This window comes from Dermochelys coriacea, chromosome 10 (assembly GCF_009764565.3).
Source record: "Dermochelys coriacea isolate rDerCor1 chromosome 10, rDerCor1.pri.v4, whole genome shotgun sequence".
NCBI lineage: Eukaryota > Metazoa > Chordata > Testudines > Dermochelyidae > Dermochelys > Dermochelys coriacea.
In genome coordinates, this window is record NC_050077.1 from 22,614,681 (window position 1) to 22,636,663 (window position 21,983).

Here is a 21,983-nt window from a genome sequence, read left to right on the forward strand (position 1 = left end):
ACCAGAAGGGCTGTTGGAGTCACCCTGAAAGGAGTAATTAAACTGGTAGAAGCCAGGGTTTGTTGGCTGGCTGGCTACTAGTGTCAGGGCTCTGAGTCATAGCAGCACAGCATTAAGGCACCCAAAGTTACAAGGGAGGCTGATCTGGGTAATCCTAAGAACATCAGTTATTACTCACTCTTCCCAGTGCCTGAAAATCTCCACCACAAATACAACTCACTCTGCCCCTTTTCTCTCAGCTGCCGACCTTCTTCTATAACAGAAGCTGAAATAGCCTTAATAATGGCCTTTGATTCTGGGTCTCCCCATTTCCACAGGTAAATAGGGCTAACGCAAGCAGCAAGTGACAACTTCTGAATGACTCAACAGCATCGACGGGTTCAGACCCTTGGTCATTTGTAGGAGTAGGTAAAGAAAATCAGCCTACACCACAATAACCATATTGACCAAAATCTGAGGACTTCAGAAGCAGTGACAGCAGCCTCACCCGTGCTTTAGTAACTAAAAAGGCCAAGTTACACCACTGTCTAAAGATGGTTTCTTGAGCAAGTGACTCCCTATTTGCTTATGGGCCAACATAGTTCAAACAGGCCCCAACCCAATTCCCCCACTTCTAATAGCCAAGTCTTGCATGCAGCCTCACCCCAAAAAGTCTCCATGTTTAGGATGCCTGTACAGGACACAGGTGACCCATCTCCAGCCAGATCTCTTGCTTCCTCAAAGACTAGTACTGTACCCTTACCCACCTAGCACAAAATTAGGCCAGGCTAGTAGATTAGGACTTCTTAAATAATCGCAACACCCTCCCCCTCCAATATTCCAGTACTGCAATTCCCATCCTTATAACCAATTTGATTTTATCCCCCAGCTTCTGCCATTAGATTTCATAATGTCATCTCCATATCACAACTCAGCTTCTAGATAACATCACAGAAGAGACCTTTCTTTTTAAAATACAGCAGAGAAAAGTAAAAACACTTCCACTAATGCTAGAGGCCTTGTTAAGACATAAAAAGTAAGCAATTTAAAAATAAACCATAATATAATGCGCCTAATTACCCAATTACTGAAGCAGCATTGAAGGCCAAGAGCTGCAAGTACACAATTCACTTCCTAGTTTTCCTTTATCAGAAAGGGAACATAAAACTTGATTTCCTACAACTTAAATTTTCAACTGCCATAGAGCATTGCAACTCCTGATCACTAAAGACAATTCTGCCCTTTAACAATTATACTCTTTAGCATTATTCATGCTCCATAGAAAACTGCCATTTCCAATTAGCTTTCCTGCACTGTAAATACTTAGCGATATGGGATTAAAGCATAAAGATGATGAATGTAACAGATCTTTAGTCAGATTAGGTTTTCAATTACAATCACTTCATAAAGGTTATTAGTTTTATACTCATATCTCTTAATTAAAAGTGGCTCAAGGACAATAAGAAAGGACATATACCCAATTATACATTGGTTGACATTTTAAAGCTTTCAGGAAAAACGCTTTTAAAAGTGATTGAAGTATACAGTTAGAGATGCTACAGTATATAAAGTCACATACTAGAGTTGATTTTTATTTGCACTCAACTTACGTGTTTCAACAACATATATGTAATACCCTGAATCCTCACCACTTTAACTGCTGCTCCACATTGAGCAGATGTTTTCAGAGAACTATCCACATTGACTCCAAGATCTTTTCCTTGAGTGGCAACAGCTACTTTAGACCCCATCATTTTGATTGTATAGTTGGATTATGTTTTCCAATGTGCATTTACTGTGCATTTATCAACATTGCATTTCATCTGCCATTTTGTTGCCCCGTCACCCAATTTTGTGAGATCCTTTTCTAACTCTTTGCACTCAGCTTATGACTTAACTGTCTTCAGTAGTTTAGTATCAGCTGCAAATTTTGCCGCCTCATTGTTCACCCCTTTTTCCAGATCACTGATGACGATATTAAACAGCACTCATCCCACTATAGATCCTTGTCAATAGTGGGATCCTCCATCTCTCCATTGTGAATCTGACCATTTATTCCTACCTTTTGTTTCCTACCTTTTAATGAGTTTACTGATCAATGACAGGACCTTTTCCTCTTATCCCATGACTGCTTACTTTGCTTAAGCGTCTTTGGTGAGAGACCTTGTCAAAAGCTTTCTAAAAGTTCAAGTACACTATAGCCATTGGATCCTTGTCTACATTTGTTGATCCTAGGGTGACCAGATGTCCCGATTTTATAGGGACAGTCCTGATATTTGGAGCTTTGTCTTATATAGACGCCTATTACCCCCACTCCCACCCCAATTTTTCACACTTGCTATCTGGTCACCCTAGTTGACACCCTCAAAGAATTTGACTAGATTGGTGAGGCAGGATTTCCCCTTACAAAAGCCGCGTTGACTCTTCAACGTATTGTGTTCATCTATGCGGCTGATCATTCTATTCTTTACCCATAGTTTCAACCAATTTGTGTAGTACTGAAGTTAGACTTACAGGCCTGTAATTGTCAGGATGGCTTCTGGAGCCTTTTTTTTTTTTTTTTTTTTTAAATCAGCATTACATTTGCTCTCCACCAGTCTTCTGGTAGAGACTAATTTAAGCAATAGTTTATATATCACAGTAAGCGGTTCTGCAGTTTCATGTTTGAGTTCCTTCAGAATTCTTGGGAGACTACCATCTGCTCCTGAGATTTCAAATTACTGTTGAATTTATCGGTTTGTTCCAAAACCTCCTCTACTGACACCTCAATCTGGGAGGGTCCCTCAGATCTGCCAACTAAAAAGAATGGATAGGTGTGGGACACTCCCCTCCTCTGCATCTCTCCTTGCGTCTATCTGTGGCACTTCATGCAAAGATACATGGTTACCAAATGGACGATGGAGATATTTTCAGCCCTAACTGCAAACTCTCCCTAGTAGAGAGTTTAAGAAAACTGAATGAACTATGGGCCAGTATCTCCAGAGAGCACACAGATTTCTAATAGCATTTTAAAGATTCTATTTTAATTTGTTCAATACACCCTAGTAAGCTTCCATCCACAATAGATTTCAGAGGAATTACTTCAAATTTCAGGATACATTTTATAAATTACCTGAAGACTGACAAGGCCACTTACTTCAGGTAGGGGACAGTAAAATTGGTGGATAGTGTGCATGACATCCAGTAACATGTTGTGTCCAACAACAAGTTTGCCCTAAAGAAAGAGACCATATCATTATATGCGTGAATGATATGTCAAACTACTGTATACAAAATAGATTACGGAAAAGGCTCTGGTGCAATTTCACTCAGTTTTCAATTAATTACATTTTAACTTCAAACTACCATCCTGAATCACAAGCATATTCTTTACAGTTCAAGTATCTGTTATCTGTACATTGGTCGTGCCAAGAAGAGGAGAGGGGACTATTGTGGCAAGCACTTTACAAACACGATGAGTCCTGTTCTATAGAGCATAGCAAAACCAGTTTAAATCCTATTTTGAATATTTAGGTAGAAAATAATCAGTCTGTTGATCTTTTTCTCTCTGTGGTTATGTTTTTTACCTTATTGTTACAGCCAAAACAAGAGCTGTGTCCTTTCTGAAAAAAATTAAATGACTCAGAATCTTGTTAATTGCCATAAGAATTTGGTATTATTTACTATTTAAAAGATCTAATGCAAAAGGTGTAGTGAAATCTCCTATTACTAAAAACTTTTTAAAAAGAACACACTACACCTATCTTGTATCGAAGCATTGCCATAACCAAATATCTTAATTAAAGTTGATAATGTACGTCAAGTAGAGCCTTGCATGGATACAAAATTTATATCCATGGATGTGGATATCCACGGAGCTGCGAGGCTCTATTAGGAACCGCAGCAGCGAAAGTAGCAGCATGTCAGGCCGCTGCTCACAGGAGCCAGCACCACCCCAGGCCCAGCTCCTCTGGGTGGATATACCATCCCCAGCGCTGCCATTGGGACAGGCACCAAGCTCACTGGCAGCTGCCCCAGTCTCACTAGTGTGCAAGAGCAGCTTGCATACTCCCATATGGCGGCCCAACATGCTGCTGCTTTCACCGTTGTGGTTCCTGATAGAACACAGCAGCTCCACAGATATGCACTTTAGATTCAAGAATATACATTTTGTATCCATGCTGGGCTCTAAAGTTAAATACATTTGAGTCATACTTTGTTAGTATTTGCTTATTTGTACCATTTAGTAGTAATGGACCTCATACTCTAAGTGAATTATCAACTTTTTACTGTTAACTACATTGGGATTCCCTGAGACCTTTTCCACTCAGCTTAACCAGAACGCTTCAACCAGTTCTCTGGGATCTAAAAAAAAAAACAACTCAGTTTGACTCCAGATTTCATCACTAAGGTTCCTTTATTTGCCATATAGCAAAGCTACACTGAGCTTATCAAACAAAAACAGGGAGGTGGATGCAGGGTATATCACATGCACAGAAACCCTCTCCCTTCATATACATTGACATATCTCACTGCATTTTCTATACATGACATCACTTTTGTATTGGCTTGATTATTTTGCAAAAACCATCCCTGTGCAGCATGCTCTGTCCATACATTGTTGATCTCGATCTCTTCTCTGCATTCCTAATTAATCTTGTCCATTGCTAGTAAATGGTTCCCTGAATGTTCTCCCTCTTACCTTAGCAGGCTCAGACCTCCTGTTTTTTTAGCTTACTGACCTATTAACTTATCTTATTTAGTATAAAAGTTCTATTTTCAGCCTGATGATCCGTTTACTCTCTAATCCTATTCTCCAAGTAATGAGACCTCCCTCCAGGTGTTAATTACTCATGTCAGGCCAGGTCTCAGCTGAAAACTAAAGAAATATAAGAAAAAAAGCAACATGTTGGTTAACTTACAGAATTAGCAATGGCATGAATAACTCTGGAAAATCCCACTGCATCACTGAGTTCTTCCTATAAGCAAAATATCAAGTATCATTAAATGAAGTATAAATAAGACAATATCCCTTCAACTCCATCTCAAATTAAGGTCCCCATTCTGTACTCCATAAAATGATAATCAGATCAGACCCTAGGAAATGGATTTAGGTGAAGGAATCCCCTAAGAAAGCTGGAAAAGAGGGGCTGGGGCTCCAACATCAGGTACAGCCTCTGCTTTTTTCAAGCCCACTTTAGTCCCCATACAAGGTCGTAGGGTCCCAGCAATGGGCTGGGACCAAGTTGAAAAGTGGGAGGGCTGATGGCAGCCCTCAAAAGTGGGAATAATTAAGGAAAGAATGAATCTGCACTGTATGACTCATCGCCAGATATGTTAAGTGAATGAAGTTGCAGCCGAAATGAGTCACATTCATTACATTTTGTCTTTCTTCCTTTCCTTTCTGTGGCCAGAACCAAGGTAGTAGCCCTCTGATTGCTCTTAGAACAATGCATTTTTATTGGGCTAGTGTACAGTAAGGAATATTTTTACATTAAAAGTATTACTTCAGCAACATGCTACACTATCAATTTGGTGCACCAACTTCACTTAGAAGCATCATAAGACTTCCATTTAAGTACAAGTTCTCAGTCATTGTAGGTAACGTATTTAAGGCTTAAATGTTTCATATATGTAGAACCTGCAGATCTGGTAGAGGAGATTCATGTAAGGATATAGAGAACAAGTGCAAGGGAAGATGTTTGAGCACTGGAAGCCCAAGCTTTATGCCAGGCAGGCAAACTTTTTGGCCTGAGGGCCACATCGGGTTTCCGAAATTATATAATGGGCCAGTTAGGGGAGGCTATGCCTCCCCAAACAGCCAGGCGTGGTCTGGCCCCCCTGGGACTCCTGTCCCATCCAACCCCTTCTATTCTCTGTCCCCTGACGGGCCCCCCCAGAACTCCTGCCCCATACACACGCCACACACACCCACCCACCCCCAACTCCCTGACTGCCCCCTGCCACCCATCCAACCCCTCTGCTCATTCCCAACTGCCCCCCCTCCCTCCGGGACCCCGGCTCATCCAACCACACCTTCTCCTGTCCTCTGCCCACCCCCAGAATCCCTGCCGGACTGCCCCCCACCACCCTCATCCAACCCCCCCTTCCTGACTGCCCTCCGGGACCCCTGCCCCCATTCAACCCCCCTGTTCCCAGAGCCACCAGGAGGCAGCCATGCTGCCCGGCTGGAGTCAGCCACGCCAACGTGCAGCACAGAGCACCAGGTCAGTGTGGCTCTTCAGCCCCATCACCCAGAGCATTGTGCCGGCAGGCAGTGCAGTGAGCTGAGGCTGCAGGGGAAGGGGAACAGCAGGGGAGGGGCCAGGGCTAGCCTCCCAGCCAGGAGCTTAGGGGCCGGGCAGGATGGTCCCCATGGGCCAGATGTGGCCTGCAGGCCATAGTTTGCTCACCTCTGCTTTATGCTCATTCTAAAGTTAAGAGGACAATACTAAAAAGGTTTTGATCCTCTTACTTTATCCCTTATTAATCCACGTTAAGAGCTACTAAGAACACTTTTTAACATTTATGGGGAACCTCAGTCTCTGTAGTTATGGCTGGATAAGTTCTACTGTGACTAGTCAATTAATTCCTAGCACAGAAGCATTTCATGTCCCAAAGAAAAGAATTATAAGCACTAAAAATCCATTAAAGCAGGCAATTCAGTACTGCAAGCCATACATCTGGAACTGTAGTGCCCAGTTTCAAATCTATCCTGGACAAACTGAACAGACAGCTATTAAGTCTCTCTAATTCTCATTTAAAAGAATAACTGAGGTACTTAATGTTATGAGGAGTACAGTAAAATAAAAAACACTCAGGCTTCCCTTTTGATACCAATTCAAAGAAAGAAAATAAGGTGTCATTTTAGTTTGAAAATAGTACAAGGAAACACTTTTCAGAATGCAGTTAGCTACTACTGAAGATTTTCAAATACTGTAGCAAGATTTTAAGAGACAAGTTATGATAAACATCTTCTAACAGGTTTTCAGGAGTAGCAGCGGTGTAGTCTGTATTCGCAAAAAGAAAAGGAGTACTTGTGGTACCTTACAGACTAACAAATTTATTTGAGCATAGGATGCATCCGATGAAGTGAGCTGTAGCTCACGAAAGCTTATGCTCAAATAAATTTGTTAGTCTCTAAGGTGCCACAAGTACTCCTTTTCTTTTTTGTGAAACATCTTCTAATTATGCTTGCTAAGATAAAGGTAACTGAATATGCTCCATGACATCAGCAGAGAGCCACAGTGAGCAGGTACAAATATTATCCCCCCTCCACTTCCATCATGCACAGTACTGCTTACTTAGTCAAGCGTATCCCTGATTTTTCCTTCCTCTGAAAGATCAGGTATCACCAATGCAAGAGGCAGGATAGTGGAGTTGAGAGGTGGGGAAATTTCAGCGTCATAAGCATATGGAATTCAAGTCAGTCAGGTCTCTTCCCCAATTCCAACATTTCAATTAAAACAAACAGCATTTTCTTCACCTTAAGAAAGAACAAGGACACTAAATATTTTACCTGTTCTTTTGCTTGTTTCTGCTGTTCTCTTCTTTTGCGCTCTTCTTCATCTACCTTGCTAATGACAATGTATCTTTCCTTCTGAAAGCAGTAATGGCATAAGTAAATTATTCCAGGAATAGCTTGACAAAGAAAGTGAAAAACTAAAACAGAATCCCAACACTAATACATAAACCAATCACAATTTGCTATCTAAATTTCCACTGCAAATACAGGTAAATGGCATCCATTATACTCAGAGTTTTGCTGCAACAGTTTACCTACTAATATTACAGTGTTTCTTTTATAAACTCTTATTTTTTTCTAGGGACTTATAATTTTAACAAGGCTATCCAAACTGAATCTACTCACATAACGAAGCCTAAGGAAAAACACTTTTTGGTTGAAATGAAAACATTACCATACTAAGTTTCCCTATAACTTTAGGTTTTAGTGGGGGGTTTTAATCAGGTGATTTGGGGTTCATATTGTTTACCTAGCTCTTTGGGAAAAAGTTAATGCTTAATATCTGCTGCAATTGTTGTTCTGTTGTTATCAAACCACTCAGCTGACCAAGACTTCATACTCTCAATGTACTGAATGTTAGGTCAACTAAGTATTTAAAATAGCCATTACAGTTTCCACTCACACACTTAATACAAGTCATATTTGTATTTATACCTCATGGATTTTAAAGTCAGACCACTAAGGTTATTCAAAGTATTTTAAACTTTCATTAAACTATGATAAAAGTTTGCATAACAAAGCTTCAGCAGGCAAATTTAGAGCTCAAGTAATATGAAATTTCATTAGGACTGAGGTTTTCCTTACACAGAACAAGCATCTAAGACATATGTTGTTAGCCAATTAATTACCTTCTCTGTCTCCAGAGTTTCACATGGATACCTTTCTTGGGTACCTAGAGCAAACAGTGAAAGGTAAACTACAGTTTATGGACTAATTTGGCAGTTAGTATACTGAAGCTCCCATCTTCAACTAGGCTAATTTTCATAGCTACACAACTTGTAGTAAGGTTACAGACATGCTAATATTAAATGCCAAAAACTATTAAGGCAGCTTTTAAACCAAAATGAAGTTGGCAAATCAAAGTATCACGCTATCAATAATTTTGCCTTCCTTGTGCTATCTTAGAATTTCAACAGTTAGTGTTAGTTTTATTTTCTTAATATACTATGCAGATGCTGAACAACTGTTCCTGAGAGCAACTCTAACTCAATTTCTTGACTTCAGTGCAATTAAATCAATCTGTGTAATCTGATGTTGGGTTAAGGTACTGCTTGTGCCATTTTTCAGAAAGAGAAACTTATTCAAAAAAGAAATTACTAAATTACCATTCAGAATGCACATACACTCATTCATTTCACAGGGAGCCCTCATTGTGCAGTGTGGGTGTAGGCAAAGCAGTTTAAAAAAAAAAAAAAACCTGCCATACAATGATAAAAAAAATGCAAAAATGCCATTAGTTCAATGTGCAGATACTCTAAAATACATGTTTGGATACCGTATATACTCGTCATAAGCCAAATATTTTTGGTAAAAAAGTGACACATCAAAGAGCAGGGGGGGTCAGCTTATAAACGGGTCTACATCAAAATTTGATGATTTTAAACTCTATGATCATTGAATATGTATACATTGTCATTTTGCTTACCTGGAGCATCTGCAGGCATGGAGCCCCTACTTTCGCAGCTCCCATTGGCTGGGAACCACAGCCACAGGGAACTGAGGGGCTCCATGCCTGCAGATGCTCCAGGTAAACAAAACGTCCCGACCCGCCAGCAGCTTACCCTGATGGGCCAGGAGCCAAAGTTTGCCAATCCCTGAAATATAGGGTTGGCTTATGAAAGGGTCATACAGTTTTTACTATTTTTACCTATCCATCTTGGAGGGTCGATTTATAAACGAATGGGCTAATGAACGAGTATATACGGTAACTTCCTCATGTGCATCACACATTTTGAAAATATATTTGTTAAACATCTTAAAGACTTCATCCCCTCTCCATTAGTCAAATGGCTTCTTCAACAGCTTTTTTATCTATTTTTAAAATACAATTTACTTCTAAGATGAGAATCAGCACAAAAGAATTTTAGCTAAGAACAGCCTCTAAAGACAGGATTTTAAGAACTACTGCCAACTTGAAACAATCTCCCACAACATCCCCCAGAAAATATAATAGCATCATCAACATCCTATAGAATAATTAACGTTCAAATTAATCCCACTATCTATGTACGAATACATTCCTGCTCTTCAGTGTTTGCAATAATTGCCACGCTGTATGTTAAGAGTCACATGTTATTACATAATAACTCTAATCTGCTACATTTGTACTGTTCAATTTACAACTATTTTATTTTAGTGATAGAACAGAAATATGCTCAATTTAAAAAAAAAAAAGGATTCTAATGAATCACTAAGAATTCCCACACTTGGTAAGTATTAGTTCAGTTTAACCATATTACAAGACTGTTTCTCTTCTTAAGCAATCTAAAAATAATGGATATGAGATTAATCGTAGATCAGCTTTTTATCCAGATTTTTTCATGTTTTAAAAACAGCACCACAGATATACAGTAGGTAAGGTAAGAGATTAATACTAGTAACTACTTCCAGCTCAAAGTCTGATAAATTAGTTTCCTCTGAAAGCTTTAAAAGCAGAAAAGAGTAATATTATTAATTGGTTCTCATAGCATAAACATTTCAAAGACAAATTTACGTTAAAAATTCAGGCAGTGAACATAAAACAGCTCATGGTGTTATCACATGGTATCTTAAAGGGCATTTAAAAGGCCTAAACACTAGTCTAATTTTCCAATGATAAATTGATTTACATCTTATTGTACAAGTATCTGCCTTTCTGATGAGAAAGGCTTGCCAAAAATTAATAAAAAAATGTTTTGTTGGCTCTGTCAGCTAAGTATTGTTCACATCAAGTCTTTTTAGGTGGAATAACTATTTCCTTTGTCATTATGGGTAGTTAAGAAATAACTATACATCCACATGATAGTGGGACTAGTAATACAATATTCCAATGTGTATAATATTTCAACATGCACAGAGCCCACCTTGTATCGAGAATCATAGAATATCAAGTTGGAAGGGACCTCAGGAGATTATCTAGTCAACTCCCTGCTCAAAGCAGGATCAATCCCCAATTTTTTTTGCCCCCAGATCCCTAAATGCCCCCTCAAGGACTGAACTCACAACCCTGGGTTTAGCAGGCCAATGCTCAAACAACTGAGCTATCCCTCCCCCAAAGATTTGAACTTGCAACCCTTGGTTTACAAGGCCAATGCTCTAACTCCTGAGCTATGGGATCACCAGCAGCCGATTCCAAAAATATGCAGATACATGAAGTAATTGATAAAAATGGAAAAAGCAGTTTTAAAAAGTCAACTTGATAATCAACAGAAGAGTCACAAGAGGAAGTTTGATACTTTACCTAAATTCCCATTAAAGTATTATTTATGAAGAGCACCTCTTCGATTTATAACATACACAACTGTAAATTTATGTATATTCAAATAATGCCTTATGCATACAATACATCACCCTTAGAATGTGTTGCCACCACTGCAGAACTTCAGGATGAACATCTGGAAGTTTAAACTTTTTAAGCAAGGAAAGATACCGAAGCTCCATGACAGCAAGTCTTTACTTCCAGTGCTAAGTCAAACAGTTTTTGCTAGGACTAACCAGGGATAAATTTGTTGAGACACTATGTGCAGACCTACAGAAAAAGGCTTTTCCCCCCATATACCTGGCTAGTAGGTCAAACCAAATTTCTTATACAGAAGACAGTTCAGAGTTCTCTCTTTACCAGAGAACTAGTGTTTATTTTCAGAAACTGACCCTGTTGCATGGCTCCAACTGCAAATTCTTGTTTTCTTCATTTTGTATTAAATCTTCTATTTGCTCCCTGGAGAAAACAGATTAAACAATTACTTTTTGCTTTTACTAATACAACACTATTTTCACAGAAGCATTTAGTGATATATGCCAAAGGCAAGGCAAATCTTTTATAAGAAGGATTAATGGAATATTTAAGACACGTCTATTATACATATACCAACATTTTTCATCTTTAGCACCATTAGTATAGGGATAAATATGAAATATTGCGTGATTAAGAAATCTAAAACAGAAACCAAGTGTAGACTTAAATGGCTTAATTTTTGAGGGCCAGAACATACATGGCCATTATTTTCCAGCCAGATCACAAACTAAGAATTGGATTAAATTTTAGCAGAGATTTCGAAAAAATGACAATACCATCAGAGGCAAAAATGTAACTAACAATTTAACTACCCTTGATGAAGCTGAAGACAGATTACTGAAAGTTGCAGATAAGCCGCAAAAAAGCCCTGATTAAAAGGAACAGAAGTTTCCCAGACTTAAACCCTCTCATTCAAAGGAACATTTTGTTAAGATTACAAATTTAGAATCGGAACACTGGCAACTTCAAGTTTTTAGGCAACTTCAGAATGGAGGACTACCACATAAAGAACAGTACGCACACATTAAAATAACATTATTTCATTTTTATATTTCCACTTACACCACTCTTTCAATGAATTTTTTCTGATCTTCAGGAATAGTCACAGGACACTTTGTGGCATTAGGGGAAATGTACGATAGGGTCGCTGCACCATTTGCCTGAGAACGTTTTTCATCATACTGCTCACGTAATTGTCTTTCCTCGTCCTGATTTAAATATGGGATTCCTAAGAAAAACATTTTGCAGGTTTTATCATTAAAAGCAAGCAAGTATTGCACAGCTCAGAGAGGCTTAGTCACTACTCCAGTCATGTTACAACCTAAAAACTGTGGAGGAAATGCATCTGTATCCTCAAATATTTCTTCTAAGTTTCCCCTTTCCTTATCTCTAGTTGCAATGGATTCCTTTTGAGAGAGCCAGAGCAGCTGGCACCTTCAAGCCCAAATGAGTCACAAGCACTTTAGGCCCTCCTCCTGAAATCTGATCCTTACAGGCAGACCCCTATTTCTGCACAGAACGTCACTGAATTTGATGGGCCTTCATATTGTTGATACATAACTGGGGCTTGTAAATGTTACCATAAAGCAAATAAATGAGGAATAGGGATCTACCCATATGGATATAGTTTAGCATCAGGGCCACAGATTGCTACAGAGTCAAGGAGCTTTGAAGTAGTTGCCACGTATCTAACAGAAAAGATTTTGCAAATCAGAGCCCTGCAGATACTAATTACCTTAAGAAACCTGCTGATTTAGGAAGGGTTGAGCAGAAGAACGGCAATATATAGGTACCTAAATTGAGGAACAAGTCAAATGACTCTAGCACTGTCATATTAAGTGTCACAATTATCAAATCCTTAGTTTTACAGTATGACAAGCTAGAAAATGCCATTGTTCCAGTAATAAGACCTATAGGAATGTTCTTTTGGAAAGATTACAACTTTGTTCTGTGTTTAACCACTGAAAAACAATCATCATTAAATATACTTAAACAAGTAGGCACTCACTTGTTTCTCAGAAAATGTAGATGGACTTTCCCTCCTCCCCCACAAACAAACATCAAATAAGCTAAGATCTTAACAACTTTACCAAAAGGTCAAAATGTACATGTTTTGCCTTTCGTTTTAAACAGGAAATGGAGGAAAAGAAAGATAGTCTATAAAAACAGGCTGTAAAATGAAAGCTTACCATTGCGAAAAACTTTATTAAAATCAAATCCTTGGTTGCTAAAAAGTCTATACTGGAACTCTGAAAAGGAAAAAAACAAACAAAAAAAACAGCTTTGTGACTGATTGTACACCACTGAAATTTCAAAGGTCAATTAAAAAACAACCCAGGTATTTTCCTCAAACATATTTGTTTTAAAAAACCCATACTAACTTTTTTCTTGCCAAAGTATTCGGTTAGTGAACTCAAAGTTAGTCTGTGCAATGAAATAGTTTATTAAAAGATAAAGTTTAATAGAGTAGAACAAGTCATTCTAAGTAAATCTCTCCATCAGCATTTTGTCGCTTACTTATCCCTAACAGATAACCCATGGCTTGTGCACTATAGAAAACAATACATCCCAAAACCTTAACATCAAACCCACCATAACACCAATTAATACGTAGTACACTGTTTACATTATAATAAAAAAGCCACTTTGAAGCTATGTACGTACCATTTCTGATCTTAGTTAGAAGCTATAGAGTCATTGATTTTAGTTTGCCCAAAGAACCAACTGAAGCTCAGGATTGTTTAAAACAAATTCTTCTTTCAAACAAAAACCTTAAAAATGATCTACAGGAGCCATTTTAGCAATGAGACTCATGATATCCAGGGCAACATGGAAACCAAAAGGCAATAGTTTCTGCCATAGGCAAAGCATAATACAATGGTAATAAGGGTGGAAAGGAGTGTAAAGCTTTCTACGTATGTATCTATTACTACATAGATTTTTTAAAAATACATATGCAACTTTCTGTAATAAGAAGAGAAGTACATTCTCGGTTCTACCAAGCTACACAGGACTTGTACCACTCTGTTCTGGCACAAAGGTTCAACAACTGTTAGAAAAGTGTCAGGTGGACAAAACACAAGACTATACATTGATGATGTCTGCTGGCTTTCTTTTAGTGCTTAGCACTGGCTATGAATCCCAATCTTTGGTATACTGATTATATCTTTAATGAAGGTATGGATGAGAGACAGGAGAAAATAAAGACTTAAGGAGAGAAAGAGTTGGGGGGGAGGGACTGGAGTTGGAGGGGGAACAGGAATCACGTGAAGGAACTGGTGTGGCAAAATCCCATGAGTGCAGAAATTCTCACAACAGCTTTGGGGAGCAATGAGAGAGAGAGGGAGAGAAGAAGAACAGATAGGAAGAGAAAACAAGAAAAAAAGCTGGATAAGAAAAGTCACTTCTGTCTACAGAAAAAACTAAGCCCTGTATTAAGCAGCAGGAGTTTAAAAAGGGGAATGAACTTTACTTCATTTTTCAGCCTAGTTTCTTTATTTATAGAATATTGTCCCACTAAGACTTATTTTTTTTAAGTGAAACTTGCCTTCCTTCTCTATGGCACTAAGGAAAAAAAATCCATAAAGAATGAATTATACATAGGCAAAATGCTTCAAGGACTAATCAAAAATTGACATCACTACAGAAATTTTCACAAAAATCGTTTTGAAAAATTTTGCAGTAGCAATATATATAAACCTGTTTTTTCCCACTAACCTGACAGACAAACTTGACATCTGGTGAACTTCTGTTGAAGGGTTTTGGGAAAAAATATAGAAAGTTAAATGATTTCATTATGTATCTGTGAAAGGTAAGAATTACAAGTCAAAATAGAACTTATCAATATTACCTAGTATAAAAAAAGTTAGGAATAAGTCAAGGAAACAACATACTTAGCTTCTGTGTGGTCATATTTAAAACTACAAAGGCCAAACTGAAAAAGCAAGAAATCCATGGAATGCTGAAAAGGAAAAACAAATAAGACTATGGTTACAATACATTTTGAAATGCAACTGAGAGGCACTCGGGAAAAATTATTTGTCTGAGGCTCAGACATCTGTACGTCATTTATAAATACTGGCACTCAAGTGAAAATGCCTTGGCATAATACCTTAGTTTAAAAAAGGACCTTTGGATACATAAGATTCATGTTTAAAAATAAAATTATTCTTACCAATAACATTCTTTTTTTCTTCTGAAGTTTAGCATTTCATTTTTACCTTTACTTCATTTTTGCAATTTTTTTCTGCACTTCACTCAGCTTGGACAGTGAATAGACTAAATTTTCACTTTGTTTTCATGCAGTAGGGCAATATTGTTTCAGCTTCCATTACTGCGAAGGTATGAGCTAAAACCAGCTTTTAAGAAACAAGTTATTTTATATTAAAGGGACACCACCAACTTGATCTGTTCAACTTCAAGTGCATTCAAATAGTCTCAAATACCTCCTGACAGCTTTTCTAATGTTACAGCTACCTTTCCAAAAGTTGCTTCTCTTCTCCATTGCTATACACACAACCCACAAGAGGTGAGCCTGATAGACTATTCAGGCAGAGATAGTGGAACTGTACACAAAGACATCAAAAAATCCACAAAATAAACAAAATGCAAAATAGAACTATTCTTCTAATATCTTGAATTCTAATAATCCTAACTGTAACCTCTAACAATAGCAGATAAAATATATAAAAAATAGATATGCAATTTAAGCTTGGTAAATCCTTGCTTTAAAAATCTAGTGTTGGGGTCAACAGTCTCTTTAAAGGGATAAGTGTAGTAGTTTTTATAGCTAACAACAAATATGCATGATCATAAACTTAACAAGTATTTTACAAGAAAAGGCTTCCTTCCCTTTCTGAGATATAATCTTAGTTTTAAATTGTACTGGAAGCTTTTAGCATTTTCTTTCTCATGACTGACAGTCAACCTAACCCCAAAATCTGAGAAGTAATTTAAGCACTTCCAGTACAAGATAATAGTATTTTGAAAGGGGGGGGGGGGAGAAAGGATACCTATTATAGCTTCAATAGTCAAAGTTGTTAAGTGTAAGCTGTTGACACAAAACCCTTTCTAAAGGCACGTCTATATGGTAGGTTAATGCACGGCAAGTGAGGGTATAAATCTACAGCTTCAGCATTCCATGAAGTAACAGTCTGTGTGGACCCTGCTGCTGCACACTAAAAGTTCCCTAGTACACTTTGTGTTATTGTGCAGCACTAAGTACACATGAACAATAAGTGTGTGGCATGCTGGAGCACTGTAGATTTACACCCCAGCTTGCTGCACCTTAACTGTTCATCTAGACAAGCCCTAAAACCAAGTTGCAATCCTCTCTTTTCCCCATTTCATCTGGCAGCTGCCCAAGGATTCTTGTTTGGTGGTGTGTGGTCTTCCTCCTCCCTCCCCCCCTTTTACACACACAGGCAATTTGGCCTTGTGTACAGTGTCAGATATCAGATTCCCACCTTCCACTATTTGTCTAGCACAGGGGCTCTCAAACTTATTTGATTGGGTCCCCCTTCTTTGTGTTTGTAGTAATTTATATATATACACAAACCCCACCATGACACAGCTCTGAAGGCAGAGTGGAGAGCAGCGAATGCTGGCTGGGTGCCCAGCTCTGAAGGGTGCACCATCCTAGTAGCAGCACAGAAGTAAAGTAACAATGTGAAAGTTTCAGAGTATCAGCCGTGTTAGTCCTTTATCCGCAAAAACAAAGGAGTACTTGTGGCACTAGAGACTAACAAATTTATTTGAGCATAAGCTTTGTGAGCTGCAGTGCATCCGATGAAGTGAGCTGCAGCTCACGAAAGCTTATGCTCAAATAAATTTGTTAGTCTCTAGGAGCCACAAGTACTCCTTTTCTTAATGTGAAAAGTGATATTCATCTACATCACTTTCCACAGTAGATTTAACACCACATTGCCACCCTTACTAAAGGTGATGCCACCTTGGGGCTGTCAAGCAGAGCCCTGCCACCTCCAGACGAGGGATTGGGGGGGCAGGGGAAGGAAAGCCCGAGCTGCCTCCTGGTGAGGGAATGGGGTGAGGAGGAGAAGAGCCTCCCATCATGGCCCTTCTGCACAAGCCCCAACCACCCAGAGCCGACAGCCAGAGCTCAAAAAAAATAAAAGCACTCAGCTCATGGTTCCCATTGACAAATTCCCACACCTCTGTTGGGAGGTCCACCCCATAGTTTGAGAACCACTGATCTAGCATCAACGACACTTACATTGGCAAAAAAACTAGTGTAGATTGGATACAGGCGCTTGACCATCATGACATCTGGCACTTGCCCACTGTTAGACCAATGCTGGAGGCTCTCAAGACAGTTAGCATAGACATTGCCAGACTCCAGCTCAACAGGATAGCATGGCCTTACTGAAACACCCCACCAATTGCTGTAGACCAGTGATTCTCAACCTATTGACCATTGTGGGCCACATACGTTATGTGGGCCCTGAGGCGCAGGTTGAGAATCACTGCTATAGACTAAATAGATCAAAAGTATTGTTTTTAATCAATAACTATTTTAACCTAATGTAAATTTAAAATCTTACTTGGTCTCCACTGTGTCCCTACCAACATCCTGTAAGCAGCAAATATTAGAAGGCAAAGTAAATACTTAGCCTATTTTTCCTGCTGCAATTCAAGTTTTTATCTAGGAGCACTATTTAGAATGAAATCTTAATTTGTCTCAGAATAAATGCCTATCATGACATACTCATATGCACTACTAACAAATCTAACAGTTTGTTCTAGTCTCAGACATGTTGCACCTCCTACCAAGGATGGCAAAATACTTAAATAGTTTCATTTTAAACTCTTAAGTTTTACATTTAACCTTTTTAAGTTTTTGATACCTTTCTTCTGGTGTGTCAAAGCCATTGGTTAATGTGCTAACAGATGGCCCTCACTGATTCCTAAAAAATATAGGAAATATTACATAAAAATAAGCTATTTAAAGACAGTGGGTGAGGAGCAGCACAAAGAAACAATTATTAAGAAGTCTGTCAACATAATATTATATTACATATGTATAAGTTTACCATTCAACTGAAAAAAACCGCATCCATTATAGGTGAACATCCCTCTTTAAACAAAAGCCCATTAAACAATGTCATTCTACATAAACAATCTGGTGAGTTCAGAGAACATAATGTGCTGGCAGTGAAACCATGTTCTAGGAAAAACTCTGAAACCCTTACTTGTGTCATTCACCAGTTAGATAATAATCCTGATAGAATGGCATGTGGTACCAATGACGTGATATTAATGGGGTTTCAAGCCACATTACTAGAGACAGAACCAGAGTCAATGAAGTGACAAACCAACAGTACATAAGAACATAAGAATGGCCATACTGGGTAAGACCAAAAGTCCATCCAGCCCAGGATCTTGTCTACCAACAGTGGTTAATGTCAGGTGCCCAAGAGGGAGTGAACCTAACAGGTAATGATCAAGTGATCTCTCTCCTGCCATCATCTGCACCCTCCAATAAACAGAGACTGGGGGCACCATTCTTTACCCATCCTGGCAAATAGCCATTAATGGACTTAACTGAATAAATTCATGGAGGTTCTCTTTTAAACCCTGTTATAGTCCTAGCCTTCATAACCTCCTCAGGCAAGACATTCCACAGGTTGACTGTGCGCTGTGTGAAGAAGAACTTCTTATTTGTTTTAAGCCTGCTGTCCATTAATTTCATTTGGTGGCCCCTAGTTCTTATATTATGGGAACAAGTAAATAACATTTCCCTTATTCACTTTCTCCACACCACTCATGATTTATATACCTCTATCATATCTCCCCTTAGTCTCCTCTTTTCCAAGCTGAAAAGTCCTAGCCTCTTTAATCTCTCCTCATCTGTGACCTGTTCCAAACCCCGACCATTTTAGTTGCCCTTTTCTGAACTTTTTCTAATACCAGTATATCTTTTTTGAGATGAGGGGATCACATCTGAACACAGTATTCAAGATGTGGGCATACCATGGATTTATATAAGGACAATAAGATATTCTCCGTCTTATTCTCTATCCCTTTTTAAATGATTCCTAACATCCTATTTGCTTTTTTGATTGCCACTGCACACTGCATGGACATCTTCAGAGAACTATCCATGATGACTCCAAGATCTTTCCCCTGATTAGCTATAGCTAAATTAGCCCTCATCATATTGTATGTATAGTTGGGGTTATTTTTTCCACTTTACATTTATCTACATTAAATTTCATTTGCCATTTTGTTGCCCAATCACTTAGTTTTGTGAGATTTTTTTTGAAGTTCTTCACAGTCTGCTTTGATCTTAACTATCTTGAGCAGGTTAGTATCATCTGCAAACTTTTCCATCTCACTGTTTACCCTTTTCTCCAGATCATTTATGAATAAACTGAATACAATTGGTCCTAGGACTGACCCTTGGAGACCACTAGTTACCCCTCTCCATTCTGAAAATTTACCATTTATTCCTACCCTTTGTTCCCTGTCTTTTAACCAGTTCTCAGTCCATGAAAGGATCTTCCCTCTTATCCTATGACAACTTAATTTACGTAAGAGCCTTTGGTGAGGGACCTTGTCAAAGGCTTTCTGGAAATTTAAGTAACACTATGTCCCCTGGATCCCCCTTGTCCATGTTTGTTTACCCCTTCAAAGAACTCCAATAGATTAGTAAGACATGATCTCCCTTTACAGAAACCATGTTGACTTTTGCCCAACAATTTATGTTCTTCTATATGTCTGACAATTTTATTCTTTACTATTGTTTCAACTAATTTGCCCGGTACTGGTGTTAGACTTACCCGTCTGTAATTGCTGGGATAACCTCTAGAGCCCTTTTTAAATATTGGCATTATATTAGCAATCTTACAGTCGTTGGGTACAGAAGCTGATTTAAAGGACAGGTTACAAACCATAGTTAATAGTTCAGCAGTTTCACATTTGAGTTCTTTCAGAACGCTTAGCTGAATACCATCTGGTGACTTGTTACTGTTAAGTTTCTCAATTAATTCCAAAACCTCCTCTAGTAACACTTCAATCTGTGACAATTCTTCAGATTTGTCACCTACAAAAGACGGCTCAGGTTTGGGAATCTCCCTAATATCCTCAGCTGTGAAGACTGAAGCAAAGAATTCATTTAGTTTCTCTGCAATGACTTTATCGTCTTTTTGTGCGTCTTCTTTTGTGTCTCTCAATTGTCCAGTGGTTGTTTAGCAGGCTTCCTGCTTCTGATGTACTTAAAAAACATTTTGTTATTACCTTTTGAGTCTTGGCTAGCTGTTCTTCAAACTCCTTTTTGGCTTTTCTTACTACATTTTTACACTTAATTTGGCACAGTCTATGCTTTATATTTATGTTTTTTGGTTGTTTATTTTAAAGGTAGTGTGAAAAATATGGTCAACTGACTGTTGGCTTCTCTTATGCAATACATAACCCATATGTACAGTGTTAAATTTAACACTTTGACCTAGCTTTTGTTTTAAGTATTTCAGTTCCCTTATCAGGCATCTTAGAACAAAAGAAAATTCTAAAGATAGTAATTACCTCTAAGGCAATGCGAAATCCATAAGCAAAGTGGCTGCATATTCAATACAGCAAATCACAGTCAGCCCATTTGCTAATATTCCATGTTCACCAGGGGATCTGGAACAATTTTTATAGGGATGCTGAGAGCCCTTGAAACAAACTGTAATTCCCGCATATAAAGAAACCACTTCAAGTCAGGGGGTATTGCAGCACCCCCAGCACCCCAATTCCAAAACGATGACGTTCACAAAATAATCTTAATAGTACCTGAAAATTCGCCATCAATAGCCAAAAAGTCTGCTTCCTCGATGGCTTCATACACTTTATTTAGGTTATCCTTAAAATCTATAAAGGAAACAGTAAAAACATCCCTGAGAACAGGGCTATCAACTCGAGAACCTCCACTCCGCGTCCCGTTTTGTGCGGCACCAGCGAAGCGGACCCAGCGTCCGGGAGCTAGACGGCAGGGCCCTGAGAGCCACCCTATGTCTCCCAGCCTTTTTAAGAGGCTCAGTGTCCTCTTGCAAAGACAACCGTCATTTTAGAGATAACCCAACAGCCCCGGGCGTGCAGAGGGGAGGGCCAAATGCAGGGCGCCCAACGACTCGCCTCACGTTCGGCGGCTTCCCCGGGAGCTCGCTGGCCAGGGCCCGTGGCAGCGCAGGGCCTCAGGCAGCCGCGCAAGGGCCGGGCTCTGGGGTGCAAACAGCGGTGCGGAGCTCACAGCTCAGCCAGGTGCCGCGGCGGGGCCCGCGCGTGGAGCCCTGACCCCGTGAGGTACCGTCACGCAGCCCACCGACCGCTCCCCGTCCACTCCCTCCGGGGTGCCCGAGATGAGCTTGCTCGGCCCGGCGCCCTCTCGCGGGGCCTCCCCCCTCCTCGCAGGGGCACATGCAGCTCCCCAGCACAGCGGAGCCCCGGCTCCTGCGTTAACGGGCGAGTCACGGCACCGAGGACGCTCTCGGGGAGCGGCCCAGAAGGAGAGAGCGAAGCCAGGCCCCGGCAAACCGGCGCGCGCCCCGCCGTCGCTCACTACTCCTGATGATCTCCATCCCCGCAGCCCGCACCAGCCCGGCCGGAGCCCCGCTCCGCAGCGCCCGAAACCCGGCTCTGCCCGCGCCGAGCACTTCCGGAAACAACCCTCCTCCCCCGCCGGGCACGTGAGCGCTCACGTGAGCCGCCCGACTTGGGAGGGGGGCGGGGAGAGCCGCCATATTGTCCCCCGGGGGCGCCCGTCCGGCGGAGCGGTTTTAGGGGTTTGTGCTTCCTGGCTTCTCGCGCACAGCCGCGCTCGAGGCTCTACAGCGTCAGCTAGGCCGCTCCCGTACCCGCGGCTCCTCGGGGAGCTGTAGCCCACACAGCGGTACCCCCCTAGTCCCTTCTCCTGGGGGCATCGCTAGTGATAGCTGCACCCCGCTGCTTCCCTCAGCCCATGGCGCCCTCCCTGTGCCCCTTCCTTCCCGCCCCCCTTTAGCCCCCGGCGCG

At 40.1% G+C, this 21,983-nt stretch overlaps 1 protein-coding gene across 1 annotated transcript in view; it reads right to left on the reverse strand.

Annotated features, from left to right (window-relative positions):
- The window catches only part of PARN (poly(A)-specific ribonuclease), a 187,023-nt gene extending 165,312 nt beyond the window's left edge, over positions 1-21,711 (reverse strand). Inside the window, 14 exon segments of the mRNA XM_038417949.2 lie at positions 3,116-3,193; positions 4,881-4,937; positions 7,478-7,558; positions 8,332-8,362; positions 10,088-10,128; positions 11,336-11,399; positions 12,039-12,204; positions 13,166-13,201; positions 13,204-13,225; positions 14,694-14,778; positions 14,870-14,937; positions 17,821-17,891; positions 20,766-20,843; positions 21,532-21,711. Coding sequence (XP_038273877.2) covers positions 3,116-3,193; positions 4,881-4,937; positions 7,478-7,558; positions 8,332-8,362; positions 10,088-10,128; positions 11,336-11,399; positions 12,039-12,204; positions 13,166-13,201; positions 13,204-13,225; positions 14,694-14,778; positions 14,870-14,937; positions 17,821-17,891; positions 20,766-20,843; positions 21,532-21,550 — 897 coding nt within the window. The 5' untranslated portion in view covers positions 21,551-21,711.
- Positions 21,712-21,983: the final 272 nt, after the last annotated feature.